Raw genomic sequence first — 18,943 nt, forward strand, 5'->3', positions numbered from 1 at the left:
CACATGCTCATTTAAATGCTCCTCTGTCTTTTAGAGAACCTGTTTGGCAACTACCTGGAAAAAGGGATGTTCCTGGAGAAGCGTGGGCTTGCATCAGAAGCAGATCCAGACAGTCCCGCAACCGGCTCCAACCGCTACGTCCTGGCTGACATCACCAGCTTCTTCACACTGCTTGTTGGGATATACTTCCCATCTGTCACAGGTTAGCAGCAGAAAGGCCCAATGAAGAGACGTCTAAGGCAGAAGAGGTCCTCTCCTGGTTTAAGTGCTGTCCTTATCCGATCTTTAAAGCTGCTCTAATCTATGTTCTATATTGTTATGTTATATTATGTTTATATTAACGATGGATCAAATGTAATGTGATAGAGGTAGTGATGAACCAACTAAGAATTATCACAGACTCTGCAGGTCTGATCAACTCAACTCAGTATTTCAGGGTCTTTTAAACCTTTTGTTTCAGTTTTTTGTACCATTTTAATTATTGAAGAGACCTTAATCAGTGTCATTCCTAGATGCAGACAAGGAGCTGTTTTCAGTGAAGTGGAGCGTTTTGCAGCTAAAGAGATAGATATTTTTCTTCAAAGAAGAGAGATGATTGGACTTCATCAAGTGGCCAAAACGTTGACTCTAAATTAATTTAATGTTGCAATGTGTCTACTGGAAGTGTTAATAACAAGAACTAACAAGTTGGCCCAATCAACTTTTTAAGGTGATAATATGTCAATGTTGTGTTTACAGTTTGTTTCTGCTGCCCCAAAGTGGCCAAATCAATCACTTTTTGCAGTGTAGGAGCATGGGGAAAATATTATTGTCACTCCCTGCTGTGTTGCATTTGCTGTTCCATTTGGGGACACAAGGTCAGAGCCTAGATGCCAAACACCAACAATGTACATTTTCTACATTGACATAATCTATTTCGAAAGTGAGTTGAGACTGAAGAGATAGAGAGTAAATTTTACAGCTGTGCCATCTTTCCAAAAGCAGATACGTCCACGCTGAAAACTAATTATTGTGATTTTGGTGAAATGACTCCAGTGGAAAAACTAGAGAGAAAGAAAAATAAATAGTAACTCCATATGCAGGTGTATAACCAATGATTGTTTCATCTTGCTCCACTCACAGGTATCATGGCAGGCTCCAACCGCTCTGGAGACTTGCGTGATGCTCAGAAGTCAATCCCCATCGGCACGATTGCAGCCATTACCACCACATCTATTGTGTGTATCCTTCACTGAGCCGAGGTCGTTATAAAAAGAAACTGTGTAGATATGAAAGTGCTGATTGAGGACTTTTCTATAACCTTTTTCATGGTATTGTAATATTTGTATCAAACATTACAAATAATACATTTCTTAACAGCTTTTCCGCAGACATGTCCTGTGTGGTGCTGTTTGGTGCCTGTATAGAAGGAGTAGTCCTAAGGGACAAGTGAGTGTAATGATTAAGATTAAAATATATTATAAAATGATTAATATTATTATTATTAAATATTATTATTATTATTATACTGTACATTATTAGGTTTTTTTGATTATGTATTTATTTATTTTTATCAAAGTCCATATTCAATAATGTCAAACAAAAGAATTGATTATTCGCTAAATCCCACCGCCAAACAGGGATGGATCAATCATAGCTTAGGAACCGTAGCTAAGTCAAGTGTTGGAGTTCTCTGCATATGTTCATGGGGCTGTAGCAATGTATGGGCTTTAGTCAGAGAGATCCATTGACTAGGTTGGACGGTGGTTTCTTTTTTCTACCCACTCCAAACCCATAAATATTGGAAATATTAACAATAAAGCATACATCTAAGCTTCTTCTTGCTTGTACAAACTAAGCAGCCAAAATATATGTCTTCCACATGGATCATCAACTGGTGTGGATGCAAACTTTTTGCCCAGGACATGCAGCTTTATAGCATGATATCATGTATGTAGCCATAATAATGCATATTTAAGGACTCTTTGGGTTCTTGTTTTAAAAGGAGTCAGCTGACAACATTAAAAGCTAATGTTCCCTAGCTGAAGCTGATAAATAGCTGCTAGAAAACTGACAGGAGTGATTTCAGGCAACAAAATCGACTCTCACCAGCTAGAAATGAGAAGCCTGCTTTTGTGTTCCCCTTTGTCTGAAATCAAAGACCCATTGTTTCGAAAATTACTTAGTTAAGAATTTCGAGTGGTTAATCTGCCCAGCCTTTTGTTTGTTGTGCGCCAACCAATCCTTGACATGCGGGCTTAGCAAACAGTCATATATCCAGTTATACTGTATGTCAGTTTAAAAACATAGAAATAGTTCCAGGGAGCCTGGCTAGCTCATCTAGTTGAGCGTGCGCCCCGTGCACAGCAGATCGCTCTTTGCCACACACTGGGTTTGATTCTGATCTGTTGCCCTTTGCTGCATGTCATTCCCCCTCTCTCTCCCCATTCATTTCTTCAGCTGTCCTATGAAATAAAAGCCTAAAATGCACAAAAAATACTGAAATAGACATAGTTTATCTGAATGAATTGTGAACAAGTCAATGTGTGTTAGAGCTTCTGAGTATTTTGTCTTTCTCCACAGGTTTGGGGAAGGAGTCAATGGCAACCTGGTGATTGGGACTCTGGCATGGCCGTCTCCATGGGTCATTGTGTTTGGCTCCTTCTTTTCCACTTGCGGAGCGGGACTCCAGAGTCTGACTGGAGCTCCACGTCTCCTACAGGCCATCTCTCGAGACGGCATCATCCCATTTCTTAGAGTGTGTACACATAAAGCATTCAAATGCATCTCTATGATAAAAGCAGAAAAAGTGTTTCAGACTTCTCAGACAGCTAGAACCTTTATGAAGGCATGTGTATTTGCTGTATTGTTAGGCTGCAGACACAAACATGATTAAGTCCCATACTACAGGTATAGCACTTCATGTCAAAGAAGGTGCTATGAAATGTGATTTAATTTAATCCTTTTATGTTGCTGCAGGTGTTTGGGCACGGCAAGGCCAATGGAGAGCCCACCTGGGCCCTTCTGCTCACAGCTAGCATCTGTGAGATTGGCATCATCATTGCCTCACTGGATGCAGTTGCACCCATCCTATCTATGTGAGTACATTTTAACATTACACACACACACACACACACATGTTCATTGCTGTGCAGGCCCAGGGGTGGACTGGGACAAAATTTCAGCCCTGGCACTGTAGCCACACCAGCCCACATTACCAAGCCCATGCAGCCCCACCCAAGGACACGTGCATTCACTAATTACATTTGTGTACAGGTGGTGAAATAATATAAGCAGTACCTTATGTAACATATTTTTAAACATTTAATGTAAGTAACTGGCAAACAATGCTTACTACTTTTTAAAGAGCATACGTTTATAACAAATTTACATACACTGCCTGTTTATGCCGTTTGTATACTGTCATTCTCTACAGTATGATGTTCCTTGTTGTCACTGTCTGTCGGTTCGATTGTCCGTGTTTCTCTCTGTTGACACTGTATATATTGTCTGTCTGGTTCTCCATCTTTTCATTGTTTTAACTCTCTAATTCTGCAATTTATATATCTTTTTATGGCTGTGATATACTTCAGGGTTTTTCCTTGCTCAGAATTGGCCTTTGGGGGAACACAAAGTTTTGAGGGTAAAAGACTTCAATTCCTGCATTCTGATAAATTTTTAGGCACAAATTTATGGTAAAAACGTAAATATTTATGGCAAGGAAATCACAAAATTCTGGTGGCAGGTCACAATTCAAAATACAAAATATAATGGAATATTATTATATTCAGTAGTCCAGTAAGGGGGCTTTCACATCTGGGACATGGGCCGGATACGACAACACTTGACCCCAAGGTCCAGTTGTTTAAAATAGCATGAACAGGACTTTATGGCCACTTTTTTTCCACAAGGAGCACATTTTGCTCCCAAGTTGAAAAATATAGGATTGACTTACACAGGCTACTGCTTTTACTACTAAATTGTACATGAACACAAACATGTTATGGATACAAAACGTTGTGAAGTGTCATGTTTTCTACATTCTATTGATCAAAAATTATCAGTGATGTTGAACATAGCCTACAGTGTAATGGACCACCACAGTTTAATGCATACATGTGAACCGCGGATTAATTGCAGAGTTTAACCCACATAGTGTAAAACTAAACACTACGTGAATGGGGCACAGCAGAAAGACGGAGCAGAACGACGCTGCTCATTCAGGGTTTTCATGTGTACTCCTAAATGTGGAAAGCCAACGAGGTCAAATCCATGTGAATTCTAACACGTTAAAAACGCGTGAAAAAATTGTGCGTCGTTAACGTGTTGTTAACGTGTTATCTACGTGTTGTCTATGTGTTGTTAACGTGTTGTCTACGTGCTGTTAACGTGTTAGAATTCATGTGTATTTGACCTCATTGGCTTTCCATACCTATAGGCCTCCACTTCGCATCAGGCGTTAAACGAGACGTTTTTAACCGTCTCAATTTAATACTGATGCTGTCAGACAGGCACGCGACAGAAGCTCTGCACCCGTCAGCAGCAGCTTCTCACTGCGCAGCCGGTCCCCCAGAGCAGCATGATCACCGGGAGGGTGCTACAGCCTGAACCCTGCAAATGGAGATCCCGTTTGAAAGTGATGTGCTTGATTTTGACTGAACGTCCCAATTTGAGTAACCTCTGGATGGTTCGGTCGGTCCATCTCGGTACTAGACTGGCCGTTGCCGACTGGCCAAATGCTTAATATTTATTATTATTAAAAACCCATCCTATGGGCTGTCGGCCTGTAGCCTAAAGACAATTTATTTGTATATTAAAAAAAAAAATCTGACCCTCTGGCATTTGCCAGAATTGCCAGAAGGCATTCCGACCCTGTGCAGGCCTACTGTAGTTAGGATACCTCTTTCTGTCTCACTTGTCTTTTTTCTTTTTCTCTCTTCCTCTCTTTAGGTTCTTCTTGATGTGCTACATGTTTGTCAATCTTGCCTGTGCCCTGCAGACTTTACTGAGGACGCCAAACTGGAGGCCGCGCTTTAAGTTCTACCACTGGTGAGTTTGAAACATACATTTAATAATAATGATTTATATTTATATAGCGCATTTCACGAAACCCAAGGACACAACACTGACTTTACAGAGTTGACAATACATACAACACAGTCTGAGACAGAAGAGAGAGAAGAATAACAACTGGGGAAACAGAGCTAAGGGAGGTTGTAGGCTGTGGTGAACAGGTGGTGTGTCCAGGGATGAAGCATTGCGGACATCTGCAGGAAGGGTGTTCCAGAGGGTCGGGGCTGCAACACTGAAGGTACGGAGTGTGGTGTGGGGAATGGAGAGCAGGCCAGAGTCTGTGGACCAGAGGTTTCAGGGTGGGGTGTATGGATGGAGGAGGTCAGAGAGGTACTGTGGGGCCAGAGCATGGAAGGATTTGTAGGTGAGGAGGAGCCTGTTTATCTGTAATCCAGCATGACCACCAGACTAAATACAAACATTTATATCTACAAGCTGTGGTCATTGCTGTGTTCCAGCCAACGGTGTGAAGCCAGTAGAAATTCCCCTTTAGACCAAACATGTTATGTCCTGTCTTCTGCAGGGCTCTGTCTTTCTTGGGTATGAGCCTGTGCCTGTCGCTCATGTTCATCTGTTCCTGGTATTACGCCATAGTCGCCATGGGTATCGCCACCTGCATCTACAAATACATTGAGTTCTGCGGGTAAGTAATCACAAGGGTGGAAGAAGTATTCAGATCTTTTATTTAAGTAAAAGTAACAATACTACAATGTACAAATACTGCATTCAAATTTTTACTTAAAGCTTTAGTGTGTAACTTTTTGATATTAATAAACGTCCCTTACATTTAAACCATTGCAAAATGAGTTGCTACAAAGCTAATTAAGACTTTCAGCTCCACACAACTCTCTCTGTATTTCTCAGTATGGCTATGTTCAGAAGATTGTGTCGTCCGGTGACTTTCCCGCACAGAAACTCAAGTGAAGATAATAACCTCTTCTGAAGAGTCCATTGTGTTTTTTTAATCCTCCGTGTCCTCCTTGGCTACTAGCAACTATGTGGAGGAGGGGCGGGGGCGTTTGCGTGATCACGGAAGGCTGTATCATGTGGACGCGCTGACAGTTTTGTTGTCATTATTAGAATTCCTCATGGGGAAACCATGAAACCAGAAACTACGCACTATAGTTTTAAGTTAAAGTAAAAATGGGTTAGCATGAAAATATACTTAAAGTACTCTTAATATGCTGTGTCACAGAGCGGAGAAGGAGTGGGGTGACGGGATACGTGGCATTTCTCTCAGTGCAGCACGCTTTGCTCTCATGAGGCTGGAGGAGGGACCGCCACACACCAAGAACTGGAGGTCAGTCCATGCGTCTTCAACTTTTAAACTGTAACCGTTGAATCCAAAATACTAAAATAATAGATAATAATAAAAATAATAATGTCTTAACCTTACTGAGATGAGTCATTTACTTGGTGCTTTGTTCTTTTTGTTAGGCCTCAGATCCTGGTTCTGGTGAGCGTGGATGCTGAGCAGAACGTAGAGCAGCCTCGTCTGCTCTCCCTGGCCAATCAGCTGAAAGCAGGGAAAGGTCTGACCATCGTTGGCACCTCAGTTCAAGGAACCTTCCTCGATAACTACACTGAGGCCCAGAGAGCAGATCAGGTTCTTCCTCTAATATCTAACACATACACTTTGACTTGTGATATATAAACACAGTGGATTATTATCACTAAACTCTCAAAACAGTTTTTCACAGACACTAACAGCTGTCTTCCCCTCTCTGTGTATTTGTAGTTGTTGCGTAAGTTAATGGAGACAGAGAAGGTGAAGGGCTTCTCTCAGGTGGTCATCTCCTCCAATCTGAGAGATGGGACGTCCCACCTGATCCAGGTTGGAGGACTGGGAGGTCTGAAGCACAACACTGTGTTGGTCAGCTGGCCCCGAAACTGGAAACAGCCTGAGTACCACCAGCAATTCAGGAACTTTATTGGTAAGTCTGAAACAATATAAATAACATAATAAATGTCTTAGATAATAGTTAATACATGTTAGTTTTATGTGATTTCCTTCCTAATCTATTCAACATCTGATTATCCTGATCATTGAGCATATATGATTAAAAGCGGCCTGTTCAGAAAACAGCTAGTAATACATTGCCCTTTAACTTTAACCCTACAATGGTTACAGTTATCCAAGTTAATAGATCATCTATCAATCTGTTATTCTCTAGAAAATATCTGGGATTAGTTCCCCTCTGATTAGCCTGCCCAAAGATTCTTTAATTTTTGATGGTGAGATTTTTGTGGGACATTTTCTTCGTCCTGTGTCAAGGGTTTAAGGTGAAGGTACCATTTTTCATTTTTACTGTAAGATGTCCCATTCGGTTCCATATCTTGGTCATGATTCTTTAATAACCAAATTTAAGGGTTCCTTATAAGGAATATTTGTTTTTGTTATTCATGGTTTTATATAAAAAATGAATATTGGCTGATATAGCTATACATTTTTTAAACTCTCAAATATGATCAGTATTGGCCTCTATAATTCAGTATTGTTCGGGCTCTAGACCTTATGACTGTTTTTTTATTTATGTGCAATTAACACCATCACCAGAGAAATACCTCCCTTGGTAGGTTGAATATTAAGTCTGCATGCTTTCAAAGATATCTTATACAATATTACATAAGGTTATTATGTATGTGTGTGAACTTCACATGCCAACAGAATGACTGTTGATGTTGGGGGCCCCCTGTGTGGTGAAGAGTTATGGGAAACATCTGGGTATGACACCATGACAGGATTGGGAGGCCATGATAAATAATATTCTCCAGGTGTACTTATTGTGCTTTGTGCGAAGGAGAGCTGAATAACAACTTATGTAATATTACCTGTGACCTTTGTAGGGGGCCTACCCGACAGCAGACACCACCTATGTGGGGGACCCTAAATTTGTTATGACTATGTGATTGACAAGTGGTTCTCCAGATGTGAGGCCCAACAAAGGTTTTGTGCATGATCTGTGCATGCAACTGTTTTCTCCCTCCCGAGAGTGTATGTTACAGATCTGAAGACATCTGACTCGGTCATCTTTGAAGTCTCCTCAATCCATTTCCAGAAATCATCCCTTACTGTCTAATTGGATGAATTAAACAAAGTGAGGTAACCCTTTCCCAGGCCCTTCATTGTATTTTATAAGAAATCCATTCTCTCCCTCTGCAGAGGTGGTAAGAGAGACAACTGTAGCTAGTCTGGCCTTGTTGGTTCCTAAAAATATCTCCAGCTACCCGTCCAATGGAGAGCGCTTCACTGAAGGCTACATAGATGTGTGGTGGATTGTCCACGATGGAGGCATGTTGATGCTCCTGCCCTTCCTGCTGCGCCAGCATAAGGTAGGAAAGAAGACACTATGACATATTCTTTACATTTGAGGTTTTATTATGATGAGAAAAAAACTAAATGATGAACACAAGTTACGAAGGACGCAGTGTAGAGGGTTAAAAAGAACACTGAGAACAATTTGTTCATCATCTGTCAATGTTACTGTTTGTCTCGTAGGTGTGGAGGAAGTGCAAGATGCGCATTTTCACTGTAGCTCAGATGGATGACAATAGTATCCAGATGAAGAAAGACCTCATCACCTTCCTCTATCACTTGCGCATCGATGCTGCGGTGGAAGTGGTGGAGATGGTGAGAGACTTGTCTGACACATAATCTGAGTTCCCAAACTAGAGGATTTTTGTTTCGCAAACTTTGTTGAAAATAGTTCTGAGATAAACCTCGTTTTTTATCCAAAGAACCAAACTTTCTTCCATAACATGACTCCTCTTTCAGTACTTGACAACTGTATGATAAATGAAAAATGTCTTTTTGCTTTAAAGCTTGACAATGATATCTCAGCCTACACCTATGAGAAGACACTGGTAATGGAGCAACGATCACAGATCCTCAAACAGATGCATCTGACCAAGAATGAGAAGGAAAGAGAGGTAAACCAGAAAAATGTTTACTATACCTAACTGGAAAAACCTTGATAACTAAATTTAATTTACAGAATGGAACATCCTGAAATTTTAGTCAGCATAGGAGCCTGATAAACATGACATTAATGTTGACATTTTCATTATCACGCTGCGCTCCAAATATCAGCTCTAGGGAATTTCTTCATAATAAGCTGTCTGGACTTGTTTTCGATGATCAAAGGGAAGAAATAGTTAATTCCAGAGTGAAATTAAAAAATTGAACCTAATCTATTTCCTTACTTGTTTATAACTATAGATTCAAAGCATTACGGATTCATCCCGAGGGTCCATTCGGCGCAAAAACCCATCTGCCTTGTGCTCACATCACAGCACTGATGAAGGAGCCAGCGTGGCAGAACAACCAGAAGATGAGGTAATGCTTCCATGGCTTTCAGGAGAATAACTTTAATTTACAGTACCTCTGTCCTCGTTCCCTCCAAACCTGGTGTCTGTCTGTGCTCTGGCTTGGGCAGAATCTTCTCTTTGTGCTATGGTGTTTTATCTCATCACGAGAGCAGCTATCACAGCAAGTTTCACCTACACTGACGAGTGTCTCTTTTCTCTCTTTCACTGTCATGTCACGGTGTCCCTCTCTCAGTCTGTGGCTGTCTCCAACCCAAAACAGGTTCAGCTGATTCACAATAAGAACGCCTCCACACCAACCAGCCCAACGTCTCCTACTGCGCCTGCAGGAGGCACTGCAACCTGGACTGACAACAAGGGTGCAGACAAGGGGAAGACCGTTTTAGCAGCCAACCCGGAGGCGGGCAAAGACCTCTTCAACATGAAGCCGTGAGTGACTTGTCAGTTTCACTCAACTTCCAGCACAGGAAGCAGACATGACACATGACATGCACACAGGGACATGGATCGGTGGTATATATTTGTGTATATCGACCTATGTTCCAGGGATGAAAGAGATACATTGTGTTTCTGCTAGGGCTGTCAAATGATAAAAAAAAATTAATCGCGATTAATCGCTGAATTTCTATAGTTAATCGCGATTAATCGCGTGTTTTATCACATGATTAAAATTCTAACTGTTTTTAAGTACATATTAACAATGGAAAGCAATTCTTACCAGTGTATCTTGATTGGGAATCAAATGAATGCAAAGAAAGTGACTTTATGAACTTGATTTTAAGATTTGTATTTGTTTATTATTTATTTATTTACTGTAAACAAAAGAAAAATGTGTGAATCTAGTCATACATTTAAATCTTGAGTCAATATTAGGGTTGGGTATTGTTTTGTTTTTTTCGATACTGGTCCTAAAGCAGTACTTTTAAAACGGTACGGCAGCTGCAGATTGTCCCAGTGTCGGAATCCTCTACAGTGAAATACAGACAAACTTGACACCGTTTAGCTTTATTTGTCAGCATTGTAACCGTGTTTAATGAGGGTGAGTGCGTGTCCTCCGCCCCCCATGCTGGACCACCACCCCGACCCTGTCTTCTGACAACAGAGGGGCTGGAAAAACAAGCCGAAATAACTCGGTCAATGGCAGAAATAAATCGTTAATAAAACGTTTCATAAATGAGGGCCAACGTGAGCGGTGCCTACAATGGATAAAACAGTGTGGACGGCCCCACTCCCAGTTAAATGTGTCGAACATTACGAAGCATAAATACGTCTGCTCAAAGCTAAGGCTAATAGCTAACTAGTTACCGTGTTGTCTAGATCTCCTAACTAGAGGCAAGAACACAAATTGGACCAAAGTTATGATTACCATGGATATCATTGCCAGAATGTTAACCTCCTCTCTAAGCTAAGTTTAACGAGCCCTTTAGCTTTAGCCAACATTAGTTAACATGTTAGCTAACGCTAGCTACATTAGCTGCTGTTGTGTTGGGTCTTTGAGCTCCCCAACTTTATTTTTCGTCAGTTTACAACAAAGTCGAACATTTGAATACATCCCTCCACTGCATACTGTAATCCCTTTTGCCTCGATCTGGAGGATATCGCGGAGGTATTGCTCCAAAAAAGGTCACTGACACGCACGGGTATACCTCTTCCCGTCATGGCAATCTGTCGCGCTGGTCGTGTTTGACCATTTGTTTGTCGGACGTAGCAACAGTAACTAAGGGGGGCGGGGCTTGGCGAAAGGCTAATTCCGGCGCAAAACGAACCTAGGGGTTATTAACTGATGTGTACCTACTCTGTCGCTCTCTGGGACATGTTTTCATGCTAATCGAATGAGTTTGGAGCTTTGACGAGGCTACCGCGGACCGCTGGTTAGCTTACAATGCTAGTATTTGGGGCATGGGGACACTCATATTAAATCGTTATTTAATACCACTAAAAAGGCTCGAAATATCACCACACCATAACGTTAACATAATTAGGGTCCCTAAATGTGAACCGAAGCATTGACAACATTGTAAGTGTACAGATAGTTTATTAAAAAGATAGATTATAAAGAAAGTCGCGTTCATGTTTACTTGCGGGAGCCATCTTGGAAACCAGTCATGACTAGTCAAAAAACGAGCGCCGTGCAAATGAGTCTGAGATTCCCATACTGTCTATGGAGATTCCACGTTACACGGCGTTCGACTAGTTCAAGTTCAAGTTAATTTATTTATATAGCACATTTAAACAGCCCCTAGACAGACCAAAGTGCTTTACAGAGCAAGCATATAAGAAAATAAAACCAGCAAGACAACGCATAAAACACAAAATAAAAACAGCAAAGCTAAGAGCAACCTTAAAACACAGACTCAAGTATAAAAAAGAAGAACCAACCTAAAAAGGAGATCAAAATGCTAATGAGAAATAAACAGGTTTTTACCAACGACTTGAAGATAGCAAGGTTGGGGGCCGTTCTGATCTCTATAGGCAGGGTGTTCCACAGACGAGGCCCTGCCACCGCAAAAGCGCGCTCCCCTCTATGCTTAAGTTTGGCATATGAGTTTTGGAAAGTAAAAAGCGCCATTCAGAATTTCATTGCTGCTGTCTTTTTCCATCATGCCTGCAGCCTGCAGCAGCAGAATGTGTTACGAGGAAGTATGGCAAAGTGCGGCAACGGGTCAAAATAGTAGCCAAAAATAGTAGGCACGACGCAAAGCCGAGTAAAGTGAAAATAAATTAATAAAGCATGCGATTAAAAAAAATTAACACGTTATGCTCGGCCCTTAATCACATCGCAATTAACGCGTTATTGCTAACAGCCCTAGTTTCTGCACGTTACAAACAAAACTTTAAACAAACAAATACAGCTTCCTGTGTGAGTACCTGTTTGCAGAGGTGGGTAGTAAAGAGTTACATTTACTCCGTTACATTTACTTGAGTAAGTTTTTGAAAAAATTATACTTTTAGGAGTAGTTTTAAATCACTATACTTTTTACTTTTACTTGAGTAGATTTGTGAAGAAGAAACTGTACTCTTACTCCGCTATATTAGGCTACAATGAGCTCGTTACTTTTCTTTTTACCTCTTCGGTATTCTACGCGTCATAAGCTAAGTTTCCATCCACTTGTCAATCGAATTATCTGAAGTTCGGTAAAAAAACTCATGCGAATAAAGCTGGTGAAAGTGTGTTTCCATCAAACAGCTTTAAAGCGAATCAAAACCTGTGCGTAATGACGTCACATGCTGTTTTGCGATTAAATTGGTATATCGAATTGATTTGAGACATTTCATGGTGTTTCCATTCATTTTTGCACTGAATCGCACAAGATTCAAGCGAACTTTTGCGAACAAAGTTTTGCTAGAAAAAGTAGTTGTTAATATTAGAAGCCAAGCTATAGCCTAAGCTCCAATGGGCCTTTGGCTGAGGATCTGATCCAGTTCATCAAAAAGGTGGAACTTGCCTTATATTTTCCCTCCGGCACCGCTGCGAGACAACTCTCTTTTTTGAGCCGTGTATCACTGTTTGAGCGCCTTCCATTTACTCCGCAGGACGTCCCATGGCTTGTCGTAAGGGACATTCTAAAACGCTTAACGTGAAAAAGCTTAACGTGGTTTAATGTATCTAAACAACGATCAGTCATCACCAGATGTATCGTGGTCATATCTTATCATGAACACTCAAGCCTGTAAATTAAAAATCGAAATCCAACGATTATAAGTTATCTCACGTTAATGTGTCAGATAACGTCCATAATATTTGGACATTGGGTTAGATTTGACCGTTTTAAGTGGTTATGATGAGCAATATAGAAGAGGATTTTTTTGGTGATGATTGATCGTTGTTTAGGTACATTAAACCCATGCTTACATTGGATTATAAAATTAGATTATTTGACAGTTTTCCAAGTTGGTTAAATTATGGGTAATATGAGAGAGAAATTTGGTGATGATTGATCATTGTTTAGGTACATTCAACCACGTTAAGCTTTTTCTCGCCATATTAATAATATTAATACGGCCACTGATGAAGAAAATATGTATGTGATGATCATCATTGTTTAGATACATTAAACCACGTTAAGCTTTTTCAAGTTTAGCGTTTAATGTCCCTGTCGTAACTGTTGGTCATTTCCTTCGGGCTTCCTGATAAATGATGGCGTTTCTTAGATTTTTGCTATCTAAAATAGCTGTTATATTTTTCTGGTAAATTAAATTAAAAAAGTATCTCGTCTCCTCGTTTGTCAACTTACATCTGTTTTTGTTTTGCAAACAGAGCGGAAATACTGGGCGGAAATGAACTGAAACTTCTTCTTCTTCGTTTTATTGCGGGTTGCAACCATAAAATGACCTAAAACTTAATTGCAATTCATTATTTATTCGGCAAATAACGTTTCCATCAGCGTTTATCGCATAAGCCGTATATCGATCAAAAGAAAATCCGATGAGACCGAACGTATTTCATTTGAGTCGATATTCATGAAATTCAGTCGGATTTTACTGTTTCCATAAGGCATTTTTCATTCGATATCACTTAATTCGGATAAAAACGGGTCGATGGAAACATAGCTATTGTTTGTATTCCCCCGCATACACCTGTCAGTACCCGATCCGTTCCACCGGCACGATCCGTTCTGCGCATGTGCAAGATGACACGTATGCCATGACGTATGCGCAGATGATAATACCGTTTTACGACCTGCCCAATCTGTTCCACGCTAGCCTCCACCCATATGGCCTCCACCAGGATAGCTAACAGCTAATTTGGCTAACCGCTAGCCGACAGCCTTAAAAATAACGCATGCACAGAACGGATCGTGCAGGCAGAACGGACAGCTAGATTCAGTCTAAAATAACGTTAAGTCAAACATAATGGGAAAAGCAGGCTACAGCTAAATTAAGACTTTACAGTAATAACAAGTACTGAGGGATTGTATTTTAAATGAGCACAAGTAGAACTGACGTAACAGCTGTTATATATGTTAACGTTTATTTTCAAGTTTTATTTTGAGGGTCTTTTAAAGTTTACATGCTGTCTCAGCTAGCGGTTAGCCGAATTAGCTGTTAGCTAAACTAACGTTAGCTTAACTGTGGAGGCTAACGGCAGACCGCTACAATCAGCTAGCGGTTAGCCAAATTAACCATTAGCTAAACTAACGTTAGCTTCCCGGTGGAGGCTAACGGCAGACCGCTATAATCACCTAGCGGTCCGCCGAATTAGCTATTAGCTAAACTAACGTTAGCTGGAGGCTAGCGTGGGAACAGATTGGGTAGTGTCGTAAATCCTCGTACCACAGCGCATGCGTGAACATCTTGCGCATGCGCAGAACGGATCATGCCGGTGGAACGGATCGGGTACTGACAACGCCTCATTTTAATGTTTTATTTTGACAGAGAGAGAGAGAGAGAGAGAGAGACTTCCGCTAAAGGCTCTACCACGTGACTGTGTTTCATCAATCAAACGTAGTTGTGCATTCTCGTCGGCTGGCAACAAAAAATAGGCGACGCTGATGCGTAAATCAACGCTTATCAATATCACTTCCCCATCAGTCAGGACCAAGATCTGACCATAATTACACTTGTCCTTTACATAAACTGCCATTGCTTTAGCCTATGATATCAGTCGCAATCCTGGCAGTGGAAGCGATCGTGAGAGCAAATAAGAAATATAAAAACATAATTCAAACCGCTGTGCGCATTACACACGGCTCAAGAAGCCGACAAATAGCCGATATGTAATTCTCTCCCATTCACATATATATATATATATTTCATAAATATACCCATCAGGGAATGTTCACGGCGTTGTCGGTCTCTAAATGTTTTAACTTTTACGAGCGCACCCCTCTCCCCCCCTCTCTCTGCACACCAAGCTCCGCCTGATCTTCTAAAGAACAGTGACGCCGTTATCAATGGAGTATTGATTGGTCAGTAGGCGGTGCTTTTACACCGGTTGATCTCTGATCTCCAACATACCATAATGCTACCGACCAGGTTAGGCGTCCAGCATGAGTTACTACAGCGACTGAACCTGGTATCAAGTGATCCACGTCAAGTGAAGTTACCTCGTTAACCCCAAATCTTGCTTCGTAGTACAGGCCTCTGGCCTCATAATGAAAGCATGTTTACCTTAGTACAAGTGCCAAACAGCAGCTACATTACCTTGTTCTAGTTCTGCCTGCAGAGCCTGGTAAAAAAAAGTATAAAGGTTTGGAAATGTGTGTTACTTGTGCTTATTTATTTTTTATGTATTATTATTTTATTGATTTTATTTTTTAACTACTTGAATTTACCTGGATTATTTTAATTTAAGCTATTTTGTAATTAATTTATTTATTTTAATTTATTTTATTGATTGGATGAACTATAATTTGCCTAAAGATGATTATTTAGTATTTTTGTCCGTCTGATTGAATGCTTGTGTTAAAAAATAAATCAGACGTTACTCAACAGTTACTCAGTACTTGAGTAGTTTTTTCACCGAGTACTTTTTTACTCTTACTCAAGTAATTATTTGGATGACTACTTTTTACTTTTACTTGAGTCATATTATTCTGAAGTAACCGTACTTTTACTTGAGTAAAGTTTTTGGCTACTCTGCCCACCTCTGCCTGTTTGTAATTCACCGTAATTATTTCCCCCCCTTACATGCTGCTGCAGGGAATGGGAGAACTTGTAAGTACTAACATTTTGTAGCCATACCTATTGTGTGAGCTGAGCATCTGACAGAAGGATTTGTAAACCCTATGTGGCCTATTGTTTCTTGCATCAGGAGCCAGGTCGACGTGAGGCGCATGCACACAGCGATGCGGCTTAATGAGGTCATCACGAAGAAGTCCAAGGAAGCAAAACTTGTCCTGCTCAACATGCCTGGACCACCCAAGAACCGTGTGGGCAATGAAAACTGTATCCTACATGACATACTGCAGATTAAAAACATAAACATTGTTGTAGGAATTTAAGGTGGAGCTAGTTTAAATACTTTATATACCGATAACTTAGTCTTAATGCTATCTAATCCAGTTAGACTTGCCCCCCTCCCAAGCGTCACAAGATAAATCTCAGGGGTCACAAGATGATTAATCGGGCAGGAAGGCAGAAAAAACTTCTGCTACAAATATCTGTTTTCATTTTTGGGACTTTACTCTAATCTTTGCTGCTTTGGGATGATAATGATGGTTTCATTAGCTGTAAAATAAATGTAGTGAAGTTAAAAGGTATAAGGCCAAAGTAATGAATAAATGGTTTAACTCAACAGCTAAAACTTTTATGTCATGTAAGGAAACTACACTCCTTCACTGTGATTGTCTCTCAGACATGGAGTTCCTTGAGGTTCTCACTGAAGGTCTCAATCGGGTACTCCTGGTGCGTGGAGGTGGACGTGAGGTCATCACCATCTACTCCTGAAAGGCTATAAGGCCATTTAACGCCACCTACACAGACTCAGCCCTTTCTATATTGTTCCAGAAACTTCCTTCTACACCCTTCGTCTATTCATTTAACCTTTTAACCGTTAGACCACATGAAGAATTGTGCAACAGTCACTTCTCTGTTCTCGACTAGTCAGCTGATAACAGCAGATGAGTTTATGGTTTGTTCTGACAGTTTATTGCACAAGACTCTTAAAGCTTCACTTGTTCTCAGATAATGGGAGGTTTTCATTCTTTTTTCTGATATTTAAGTCAACTTTCGGTCCTTTTGCTTTTGTTCTTGGTTATTTGTAAAAAAAAAAAAAAAAAAAAGGAATGTTTGGTTACACTTTACTTGAAGGTATCTACATAAGAGTGATATGAACGTGTCATAAAACATTATAAACAAGTCATAAACGTTTATGACATAACGCTTCTTTTAAGTGACATTCGGTTTTGTCATGACAAGTTATGGTTAGGGTTAGGGTTAAGGTTAAGGTTCATGTGTCATGACTGTGTCATGACAGTGTCATGTCACTCTTTTGTAGAAAACTTCAAGTAAAGTGTTAACGGATGTTTTTGCTTTTTATGTTATTTATTTATTTGTTGATGTTATTGTATTTAATAATCTAATCAAGTCTGTCTTTGTCCTGGCCTGTTTTTGTCTTTCACTGTACGGTTCAAAGCACACAATTGTTAATAGAAGAGATGTAAGGATATTTACTCATAGTGTAAAAAGGGTTGGATGAGAACCTTCCTATGTTCATGCAATACATCCACATTATTAATTGTAGTATTAAAGATATAGTGCATAGTTTCCCATGAGGAATTCTAAGTAATGACATAACAACACTGTTGGCGCATCCACAGGCCGCAAGCCTTCGATGATCGCACACCACCCCCACCCCTCCTCCACGCAGTTGCTAGTAGCGTTTAACCATCAAATCAAGGACACAGAGGTTTAAAAAACTTGATGGACTCTTCAGAAGAGGTAATTATCTTGTAATTTGTATGTTCTCTTTGTCTCTCCAAAGCTGAACGCTGCTGTTGTCCTTTCTCAGCGGTGATGTAAAACGCATCACTCAAGCTTCACTCAAGTTGCCAGTCGACACCATTTTGTAAACATAGCCATACTGAGAAATACAGGGAGAGTTTTGTGGAGCTGATAATCTTAATTAGCTTTGTACTCATTTTGCAATGGCTTGAATGTAACAGACGTTCATTAATATAAAATAGTTGCGCACTAGCTTTAAAAAAAACAGAGGTGGGAGCTGTGTGTACATTCACCACTAGTTTGCACTCATTTCAGTGCCCTGAGCACATTACACCATCTGTGAAAATGCAGTTCATGCCCCGGTCATGAACATCATGAAACCAACAGTATAATCACTGGCGCATCCTTGTTATGGCAGGGATTTTATCTCACTGCAGAGAGCTTGAGAGAAATTTAAATCAAAAGTAAATTATTTGATGCAGATAATTATGATCCCAAACTCTATTGTTTGAGTTCATTATCCTCACAGTGGGATCACATATTGAATGGACTCAGTGGCATGCTGTAATACAAAGACTTTGAGCTCAGCGACAACCATTTTAAATACTGCACATTCACTAATTGTTTGATATGTATTACCTCCAGTGTTCTGCAGTTATGCAGCCATGTTTCCCAGTATGCCCAGTGATGCCCAGAAATTGTCCTGTGGTAGATGTTGTGCTAGTTGATCAGGGTGCACTGGGATCTTTATATCTCTGTTGTTTTCATATTGAAATATTTGGAGTAAATTCCTCAAAAGGTAAAAGATAAAGTAGATTATGGTATTATTATGATTTCAAAAAAGAAAATCCTCTTCACAACTCTTTAATTAATAAACACTACTTCTTCCTGATTACTTACAAACAAATTGTGCCAAAATAAAATGTAAACATGTTTTGATACCAACTTTAGAAAGACAGTTTAAAAAATCGAAATATAATACTAAAAGTGGAATTTGTGGCTGGGTTAGCTCAGTTGGTAGAGCAGGCGCACATATAGGCCTATAAAGGTTTCCTCCTCGACGCAGGGGCCATGGCTTCAAATCCGACCTGTGGCCCTTTGCTGCATGTCATTCCCCTTCTCTCTCCACTTTCATGTCTTCATCAGTCCTGTGGAATTATGCCCAAAAAAATAATCTTAA

The 18,943-nt window shown here is 40.2% G+C and overlaps 1 protein-coding gene across 3 annotated transcripts in view; it reads left to right on the plus strand.

The window, feature by feature from the left end:
- slc12a5b (solute carrier family 12 member 5b) overlaps positions 1-18,943 on the plus strand; it is a 46,298-nt gene that overhangs the window by 23,038 nt on the left and 4,317 nt on the right. Inside the window, exons 9-26 of one of the 3 annotated variants that reach the window (XM_039801550.1) lie at positions 35-202; positions 1,123-1,221; positions 1,371-1,428; positions 2,563-2,737; positions 2,959-3,077; positions 4,930-5,028; positions 5,576-5,695; positions 6,248-6,352; positions 6,490-6,658; positions 6,791-6,986; positions 8,216-8,385; positions 8,552-8,683; positions 8,875-8,982; positions 9,272-9,388; positions 9,614-9,807; positions 16,021-16,035; positions 16,133-16,266; positions 16,676-17,111. In XM_039801550.1, coding sequence (XP_039657484.1) covers positions 35-202; positions 1,123-1,221; positions 1,371-1,428; positions 2,563-2,737; positions 2,959-3,077; positions 4,930-5,028; positions 5,576-5,695; positions 6,248-6,352; positions 6,490-6,658; positions 6,791-6,986; positions 8,216-8,385; positions 8,552-8,683; positions 8,875-8,982; positions 9,272-9,388; positions 9,614-9,807; positions 16,021-16,035; positions 16,133-16,266; positions 16,676-16,767 — 2,270 coding nt within the window. In that variant the 3' untranslated portion in view covers positions 16,768-17,111. Of the gene's footprint in view, positions 1-34; positions 203-1,122; positions 1,222-1,370; positions 1,429-2,562; positions 2,738-2,958; positions 3,078-4,929; positions 5,029-5,575; positions 5,696-6,247; positions 6,353-6,489; positions 6,659-6,790; positions 6,987-8,215; positions 8,386-8,551; positions 8,684-8,874; positions 8,983-9,271; positions 9,389-9,613; positions 9,808-16,020; positions 16,036-16,132; positions 16,267-16,675; positions 17,112-18,943 lie in introns of those variants that run through there. The other 2 variants (XM_039801551.1, XM_039801552.1) reach the window with 2 other exon arrangements.

Source organism: Perca fluviatilis, chromosome 5, assembly GCF_010015445.1.
Source record: "Perca fluviatilis chromosome 5, GENO_Pfluv_1.0, whole genome shotgun sequence".
NCBI lineage: Eukaryota > Metazoa > Chordata > Actinopteri > Perciformes > Percidae > Perca > Perca fluviatilis.